General features: G+C 39.7%; 1 protein-coding gene across 2 annotated transcripts in view; it reads right to left on the bottom strand.

Moving 5' to 3' along the window:
* Positions 1–9,712, bottom strand: part of DCP2 (decapping mRNA 2) — an 87,018-nt gene that overhangs the window by 23,341 nt on the left and 53,965 nt on the right. For both annotated transcript variants that reach the window (XM_006875515.1, XM_006875516.1), the window contains exons 5-7: positions 2,775–2,927; positions 2,550–2,662; positions 2,348–2,455 (exon numbers count right to left, since the gene is read on the bottom strand). In XM_006875515.1, the coding sequence (XP_006875577.1) occupies positions 2,348–2,455; positions 2,550–2,662; positions 2,775–2,927 (374 nt within the window). The remainder of the gene's footprint in view (positions 1–2,347; positions 2,456–2,549; positions 2,663–2,774; positions 2,928–9,712) is intronic.

The raw sequence follows: 9,712 nt of genomic DNA, 5'->3' as shown, positions 1-9,712 counted from the left end.
AAATAATGTTAAGATGCTTGGCTGTCTTTTCAATCTTGGTTTCCCTGGCATACCATTAGAAAATAGACACTTGAGGGGGAGAGAAAGGAATAGCCATAAATATCACCATAGAAACCTTCTAAGTCCGTCTTCTGCCTATAACTGATTGAAACACCTAAAATGGGGCTACAAAGTGTCCAGTGAAGGATGTTTCCTGTGGAGCCTCTGCATTAAATAAGAACATAGGTGGAATCCTGAACCCCATCCAGAATTTTCTGAGTTGGGAAATTTCCACTTGAAAGGACAAGCAGACCAGCCTGGAGTGGCTAGAAGAACATAAGATTCTTCTTAAAAGAAAAACTGACAGGAAAAACACAAAACAATAATGGCAGTTCAACTGATTACTACAAGAAGAAGCAAGTTGCTCGCCCAGGAGACATCAAGGCTAGCGGTTAGGTCCCCTCAGAGCAAACCACCTTCCAAGACTAAGACTCAATGGGAATAGAGGAGCAGATATGTGCTCTGATTGGTGACCACATTCATCACTGATAATGGGAAGTGAGGGAAAAACAGCAATGAAGCTGCAAGCTAAGCCCTACAATGTTCAATAGATTTCTGTGAACCCAGGTAGAGACCTGGTTGGCCAGCAGTGTGGCAAGACCTAGGGACTCTTGGGCCCAGAGTCAGTGACATAGCCACAGAGGACTAGAGTGGAGAGTGAAGCGTCTAGCTGATAAGCAGAGAGAGTATATGCTCAAGAACACTCACACTTGCAGATAATACCCACTTGATCTGTCTTCAGTGACTGGGTAATCAGAGCTAAACTAGAAGAAGAAAGAAAAGGAAAAAACAAGTAATCTGATACAATTTTATGAACTTGACCTACACCTATGGAGACAGTAGCTCAAAAGAGGGAATAATTCTTTAAAGCGAGGATCATTCCCATCCCCTCCATATACAGAGTAGACAGGAATGGGCAACTTGGAAATTGGCTACCCAAAATGGGGGAGCTACAAAGGCAAGAAGTGACTGGATTACAGGCTTTCAAGATTGAACCTATATCTAGAGAGTGTGGAGGAAGGTACAATCTCCACTGAGTAGTTTCCATTCTGTCTGGGCGGGGCTGATAAAAGGAGATGGGAATAGGTCTCTTGTGGTAAAATAGTGAATAATTGTTATCATGACTGACTGTGAGGGTTGGAAATGTAAAAGTAGACACTTTGTAACAAAAGATGGGAGTGATTGACTTTGCAGTCCAGGAGTGGAGGTCCCTGGGACCATCAAGGGTGAAAAGTGGAGTGTGGGACCCTACCCAGAGAAACAGTGATAGCAGAGATGGAGGCAGAGACAATGACATGGGGAGATAGAGTGGCTAGGGACTCTAGACCCAGAGAGGGAGAGGGGCAGTGTGCTGACAAGGTGAGGAGGCTTGCCGGGTATACCCTTTGGTTGGCTGATGGTGCATGAAGGGGATTGTAACCATGGCAATAAAATGATATACGATAGGATGAATGTAAAGCTAATTTTCTCCCATGTAAACTATCACATAATTCACAATAAAACATTAATGGTTCAATACACAACAAATCATGGGATGTGTAGGACCAGGCAGCAAGCATTTCTTTTCATGTGAATAGGGTGGTCTCTATAAGTTGGAGACCAACTCAGTGGCAGTTAAAAATAATTACATACACACTATGCTAGGCAAAGTAAATACAAAACAAAACAAGCTGAAGGAAGTCTTCACAGTCCATCATGTTGACTAACAAATTATATGTCAGTATCTCCACTATGTCAGGAGCTCTGGTAGCGTAGTGGTTACGAATCGGGCTGCGAACCTTAAGGTCAGCGGTTCGAAACTACCAGCTGCTCCGCGGGAGAAAGATGAGGCTTTCTACTCCCGTAAAGATTTACACCCTCGGAAACCCTGTACAGGGTCGCTATGGGTCGGAACCGACTCGACGGCACTTAACAACAACAACAACATCTCCACTATACAAAATCAGACTGTCATACATTCAATTATCCACAGAAATTCACTTATCTATCAAACTGGATATAAGAACAGAGAAGTAACCATTTAAAAAGCACCCACATACATCTGCCAACATATGACTCTTTTTTCTAGTGTTCTACCTAAAAAATTGATAGTCTCTTGAATGTAGTATTTTTAAATGTGTCCGAAGCTCCCTTAGACTTCAATTAATCTTTTCCAACTCATCAAATCTCTTAGGGTTAAAAAAAAAATACTAATAACTAAACAGTATCTGTATAAAGGAATCCTACACCTTTGTAAACTTTGGAAATAAAAATTATATAGCCTTAAAGACTATCAGAAAGTCAAAATTCCATGAATGTGTTTCTTTACCTTAATTTTTCCACAGTGGGTTTTGCTGGTGTGCTGCCAGCTGAGGAAAATCCATTGTCACTGTCTGAAGAATCTCCAAATCTTCGAGAAAGCCAGTCTCTTAAAGGTCTGGAAAGATTAAGCATTCACTTTTAAAACTTGGCTATGCCAAGTAATCAGCAAAATCATTGTTATTGTAGTATTACAAAAAACATGAATGTACCTGATAAATGGAATGGCCATAAAAAATTTGTTAGGTGCCAAACCAAGTTTGGATTTTGGGGTCATATCATTTCTATGACAGGGCAATTTTTCAATGGAGAACCACTCAATGTTCTGAAATATAAAGGAAAAGTTCATATAGTTCATTATTATTAGAGAGTTTCTAAAAACAATGTGCTACTTCATCTATCTAGCAAATGTATAAATACTTCTAACTGTTACATACCCGAATTTCTCTTCTTGTTTTTGGGTTAAATTTTGTATCTTTTGGAACTCCTGGAATAATGTACAAACGAGCAAGCTGGTCATTGATTCGAAGTTCAATGTAATCATCCTTACATATATAGTCTTTGATATCAAAACCAGTTTCTTCAAAGACCTGGAAATAAATTTAGATTCAGATTTTTAATTTCAGATGTTAGACTTCCAGTTCATTAAACTTTATTTCAAAAGAAAAATTCAGAAACATCCAGGCACATGAAAATACTAGTCAGATGACACTACATTCTAGTTACAGCTGTCATTATGGAACTTTAACTATGGAAAAACCTCTTTACATTCTGAACCTAAGTTTCTTCATCTATTAAATGAAGGCAGTTGTTGGAATACATCAGTGGCTCTCCATCTATGGGAAGTACATCACAGGTGACCACATATGAATTTACTTCTGAGCATATGAATCTATACATACAATAAGTTATAATGTAAAAAAATGTCTTGCACATATACAGCTAGTTTTCAATCCTGTGAAAAAGGATTGTTATATTTATTTAAATGGATTCTACTTTTTAAAGTACAGCAATAACCACATTTCTGTATTTTTGTTTAGGAAGATACAAAGGTGGTAAATGCAAGAGAAATAAAAACTATTGGATTGATTAATGGTTCTAAAATTGCCTTCCCTTGGGAATGTTTCCATGGGGATGGACAGATTGTATAAGGAAGAGGAATGACTGGGAAAACAGGAATCGAGAATAGTAATTAACACACTTTCCCCTTTAATCAGGAAAAAACAAATAATCTGTTTAACTTACGGGGCTTCTGTTTAAAAGTAAAAGCCATCATCTCTTCTCATCTTAAAATTTTCCTTCTAGTAACTTGCTGAGAAAATACTTAAAGTAAAACATACACCGATTTCGACAGATGCCATTTTGGGAAACTGGTTAAATTCTTGAGTTGTGCAATCACTCTCATCCACTTTGTTCCTATCGAATCTTTAGAGTTCCTATTATCAATTGAATCCAGTACATCCGCTACTACCAACAAGTCAGTGTAGACTCACATAGGACAGAGGAGAATTACTCCACAGGATTTACAAGGCTGTAAATCTTTACAGAAGTACACAGCCTCATCTTTATCCCACAGAACAGCTGGTGGGCTCAAACTAACAATCTTTCTAGATATAAGCCCAACACATAATCAATCCAGTGTGTAACCATGGCTCCTTTGGATACATACAGAAAGTTCTTTAAGTAGCTTAAAATTCAAAGCCAACTTTCTTTGTGTTGTATTTACTAATTAAGCTAAACTATTGTTTGGTTTTAAGGTTTAAAGATTATCACAAGGCAGGGTACATGAAACCTCAGAGTTCATGAGAACTTGAAAATCTGTTCTACATTTCTCCCCTTTGGATCAGGATTCTTCGATGGAATCTTTGATGAAAATATTTAGTAAAGGTAGCTGGGCACTATATTCTTCCTCTGGTCTCATGGCAAAAAGGAAGTTGCTCATGGAGGCAATTAGCAACACATTCTATACCCGCTTTCTACTTACGACTCTCTTTCTTTCTCTGCTGCTCCAGAAAAAGAGACCAATTGTGCCTTGGATGGCTGCTTGCAAGCATGTAAGAACCCATGCACTACCCAACTAGCATAGTACAGAAACACTAAACATGTTACTAGGCCAATTAACAAGGAAGTCCCCTGAAATGATGACCCTAAACATTTCTATTGTAAGGAGCTCTGGTAGCATAGTGGCTACAAATCCGGTTGCTAACCTCAAGGTTGGCAGTTTGAAACTACCAGCTGTTCCACGGAAGAAAGATAAGGCTTTCTGCTCCTGTAAAGATTTACAGTCTCAGAAACCCTGTGCAGGGTTGCTATGAGCTGGAACTGAATCCACAGTACTTAGCAACAACAATTATGTCTAATATACAACTTTTAGCAATTCACTTCTTCAGGTATAAAACTGATTGATAATTACAACAACCCTACCCTTAAATCAAAGAAACATTTTCATCCCTTTAACCTTCCACACTGGGCATTCAATGGCTCCATACAATAAGCACTAGGCTATGAACTAAAAGGTGAGCAGTTTGAGCCCACCAGTGGCTCAAAGGGAGAAAGACAGGGCTTTCTGCTCTGCTGAGACTTGAAGTCTCTAAAACCCCATACAGAGTCACTATGAGTCTGAAAAGACTCCATGAGATCTAACAACAACAAAACTTTCCCCCTTTTCCCAATCCCACCGTAGCCATAGCAACCATTAATAAACTTTGATCTCTATGTTGTTGCTGTGGTTGTTGTTATTAGGTGCTGTAGAGTCCATACCAACTCATAGCGACCCTATGCACAATTTAATGAAACACTGCCTAGACCTGTGCCAACCTCACAATCATTGCTACACTTGAGCCCATAGCTGCTGCCACTGTGCCAAGTGATACAATATCCCACTCTTCTGGTGCTCTTCATCATGTTTAATATTCAATAGAAGGAGCTCTGGTAGAGTAGTGGTTATGAATCAAGCTGCTAACTTCAGGTTCAGCAGTTCAAAACTACCAGCTGTTCCGTGGGAGAAAGATGAGACTTTCTGCTCCCATAAAGATTTAGAGCCTCAGAAACCCTGAACAGGATCGTTATGAGTCGGAACCAACTCCATGGCACATAACCACCACCACCATTCTGGTGCTGACAGTGTTACACTGCTACTCATAAGGTTTTCAGTGATTAAATATTCTTCCTAGTCTCACTTAGTCTGGAAGCTCAGCTGAAAACTGTTCACCATGGTGACCCTACTGGTATTTAAAGTACTAGTGACATAGCTTCCAGAATCACAGCAACTCACAAGCTACCTCAGCATGACAAACTGACAGACAAGTGATGAAGATCTAAGACTACAGCTTTCAGTATGCTGGGCCAATAAATAACAACATGATAAATGGAGAAAATAATGATTTGTCAAAGTCTTCATTTTCCTTGGGTCCACAATCAATGCTCAGGAAGCAGCATTCAAGAAATCAAATGACACTTTGCATCAGGAAAATCTGTTGCAAAAGACCTCTTTAAAGTGTTAAGCACAAAGATGTCAGTTTCAGGACTAAGATGTGCCTGACTCAAGCCATGGTATTTCCAATAGCCTCATATGCATGTGAGACAGTTGGACAATAAATAAGGAAGACCAGAGAAGAATTGATGCACTTGAATTATGGTGTAGGAAGAGAACGTTAACAGTACCATGGACTGCCAGAGGAACAAATCAATCTGTGCTGGAAGAAGTACAGCCAAAATGCTCCTTAGAAGCCAGGTTAGCCAGACTTCAACTCTCATACTTCAAATATATTGTTAGGAGGGGTCAGTACCTGGAAAAGGACATCATGCTTGGACCACCAATGAGATAGATTGGCACAGTGCCAGCAGCAATGGGCTCAAGCTTAAAGAATGTGAGGATGGTGCAGGACTGAGCAATGTTTTGTTCTGTTATGCATAAGGTTGTTATGAGTTGGTACCGACAGGATGGTACCTAACAATAAGTATTTCAATTTCTTTTCACTTCTAGCAAGCAAAGTTGTATCATCTGTATATTGCAGATTGTTTAACGAGTCTTTCTCCAATTGTGATGCCACATTGTTCATATAATCCAGCTTCTTAGATTATTAACTCAGCATACTGATTAAGTATGGTGAAAGGATACAACCCTATAGCACACACCTCTTGATTTTATACCATACAATAATCCCTTGCCCTATTCTAACAACTGCCTCTTGGTATATGTACAGGTTCTTCATGAGCACAAGTAAGTGTTCTGGACTGTGCATTCTTTGCGATGTTATCCATCGTTTTCAATGATCCACACAGTAAAAAACAAAGCCTTTGCATAGTCAATAAACCAGAAAATAACACCTTTCTGGTATTTGCTGCTTTCAGCCAAGATCCATCTGACATTAACAATGACATCCCCACTCCTACATTGTTGAATTATCTTCATCAAAATTGTACATGCATGTGATATTAATGATACTGTTCACTGATTCCTGCATTCCACTGGGTTACTTCACTTTGGAATGGACAAAAATATGGATCTCTTCCAATCAGTTTGCCAGGTAGCCGTCTTCCAAATATCTCTACACGGACAAGTGAACATATCCAGGGCTGCATCTGTTTGTTGAAAGATTTCAATTTGTATCCCATCAATTCCTGGAGCCTTGTTTTTCACCAATGCCTTCTGTACCACTGATTCTTGATCATATGCTACCACTTGAACTAGTTGAACATCAACCAGAAACTGACTGATGAAAGGCTTATGAGGCATGATCATCTTGAATTATTATGAGCAGCTTTGGTGACAGAAGGTAGCCTGGCAAAGCAAATACACATAAGAAACAGAAAAGGTGTGTTTCCTTCTTTTCCTCCACACTCTCCTGGTGATAATCTACCCCCAGCACAGACCATGCTCTACGGGAGTTCAGAGCCACATTTTTGTGAGCCATGCCAGTGTGAGGCGGGGGTCTGCCATTTTGGTACCTAGTTTCAGACCTACAAAACCCACAAAGTCATCAGACCTGCATTATTCTAAGAGAAACCCTCATAACCAGTAATCCTGTCCTCAGTTGTCCTGTGGTACTTACACTGAAATTATCAAGTGTCTCCATGAACTACTTCTGGATTGAATGCCATGAACATATAGGTAACACCTAGATCAACAGGAACTCCATTTAGGATGGGGAGCTCCACTGCCAAATCCTTCCTACTCACTTCATTAACACCTTGACTGGCAAAAGCCTGCAGAATTTTCTCTCTGGGGCCAACAGTTGCACTGTTTTTTATGTCTATTTTTTCCTTTCATTGTTTTGTTGTTTGTGTTGGTTTATTCTTTCTTCTCCATCCATCCATCCCCTTGAGTGTTTTCCTTTTCTTCAGTTTCTCATTTCCACTCTTCTTTTTTATCCTACTGAACTTTTCATTACCACTCTCTACTTTATCTATGTCCTCTACCTGTTGCTTTTCTAAGGTTTTTTCCTTCTACCTTTTATTTTCTGACCTATAGCTCCAATTTACTGTCCCACATTTCTCTTTTTAGATATCTCCTTTTTTTGTTGTTTGCTGCCTGTTTTTATTTCTTTTTTATCTTTTCAGTGTTGTTTGTTTATTGTTTTACTTTCTTGTGTATGTGTGCACGAGTGCAGGGTTTTCTCCTCTTTCCCATATGACAGGAGACAACCACAGTGCCCAAACAACCCAGAAGCAACCATATTCTCTATACCTCCATCCACTGGGTAAGAGCCAAAACCAGCTCCTATATAACTTGATCAAAAGACAGAAGCCAAACTCACCCTAAATTGAGGTTGCAAAACAGAGAATGATGTTTTTGTTGTTAGGTGCCATAGAGTCAGTACTGACTCAGAGTGACCCTATGCACAACAGAACGAAAACTGCCCAATCCTGGGACAACCTCACAATTGTTGCCACACTTGAGCCCACTGATGCTGCCACTTTGCCAATCCATCTCGATGGGGGTTTTCCTCTTTTTCTCTGACCCTCCACCTTACCAAACATGATATCCTTCTCCAGTGACTGGTCCCTCACAATATGTCCGAAGTATAAGAGACAAAGTTTGGCCATCCTGGCCTCCAAGGAGCACTCTAGCTGCACTTCTTCCAACACAGACCTGTTGGTTCTTTTGGCAGCTCATGGCACTTTCAATATTCTCCTCCAACACCATAACTCAAAAGTATCAATTCTTCTACGGTCTTCCTTATTTACTGTCCAGCTTTTGCATGCATAAGAGGTTACTGAAAATACCATAGCTTGGGTCAGGAGCACCTTAGCACCTTTACTCTTCAACACTTTTAAAAGGTCTTGTGCAGCAGATTTGCCTAATGCAATATGTCGCTTGATTTCTTGACTGCTGCTTCCATGAGTGCTGATAGTTGATGCAAGAAGAATGACTTACTTGACAACTTCAATCTTTCCTCCGTTGATAAGAATGTTGTTTATTGGTCCAGTGGTGAGGATTTTTGTTTTCTTTATATTGAGATGTAATCCATACCGAAAGCTGTGCTCTTTGATCTTCATCAGTAAATTTTTTAAGTCCTCTTCACTTTCAGCAAGCAAGGTTGTATCATCTGCATATCACAGGTTGTTAATGAGTCTTCCTCCAATCCTGATGCCACGGTTTTCTTCATAGAACCCAGCTTCTCGGATTATTTGCTCAGCATACAGGTTAAATAAGTATGGTGAAACAATACAACCTTGTCGCACACCTTTCTTAATTTTAAAACATTCACTGTTCCCATGTTCTGTTCCAACAACTGCTTCTTGGTCCAGGTACAGATTCCTCATGAGCACAATTAAGTGTTCTGAAATACTCATACTTCGCAATGTTACCCATAGCTTGTCATGATCCACACAATCAAAAGCATTTGCGTAGTCAATAAAGCACAGATAAACAAAGATATTCTCTGCTTTCAACAAAGATCCATCAGATATCAGCAATGATATCCCTCGTTCCACAGCCTCTTCAGAATCCGACTTGAACCTCTGGAAGTTCTCTGTCAATGTATGATTGTAGCCATTTCTATATTACCTGTAGTAAAACTTTACTCGCATGGGATATCAAAGAGATTGTCCGATGATTTCCACATTCTTTGGAATGGGCACAAATACGGACCTCTTCTAATCAGTCGGCCAGATAGTTGTCTTCCAAATTTCTTGGCAGAGATGAGTGAGTGCCTCCTGTGCCGCCTCACTTTCTTGAAAGATTTCAATTTTTATTCCATCAATTCCTGGTGCCTTGTTCTTTGCTAATTCCTTCAATGCACATTGTACTTCCTCCTTCAGTATCATTGGCTCTGGATCATATGGTACCTCTTGAAATGGTTGAACATTAACCATTTTCTTTTGGTACAGTGACTCTGTGTATTCCTTCCATCTTCTCTTGATGCTTTCT

Source organism: Chrysochloris asiatica, unplaced genomic scaffold (assembly GCF_000296735.1).
Source record: "Chrysochloris asiatica unplaced genomic scaffold, ChrAsi1.0 scaffold00330, whole genome shotgun sequence".
NCBI lineage: Eukaryota > Metazoa > Chordata > Mammalia > Afrosoricida > Chrysochloridae > Chrysochloris > Chrysochloris asiatica.
This window is presented reverse-complemented; position numbering and strand designations above follow the sequence as displayed.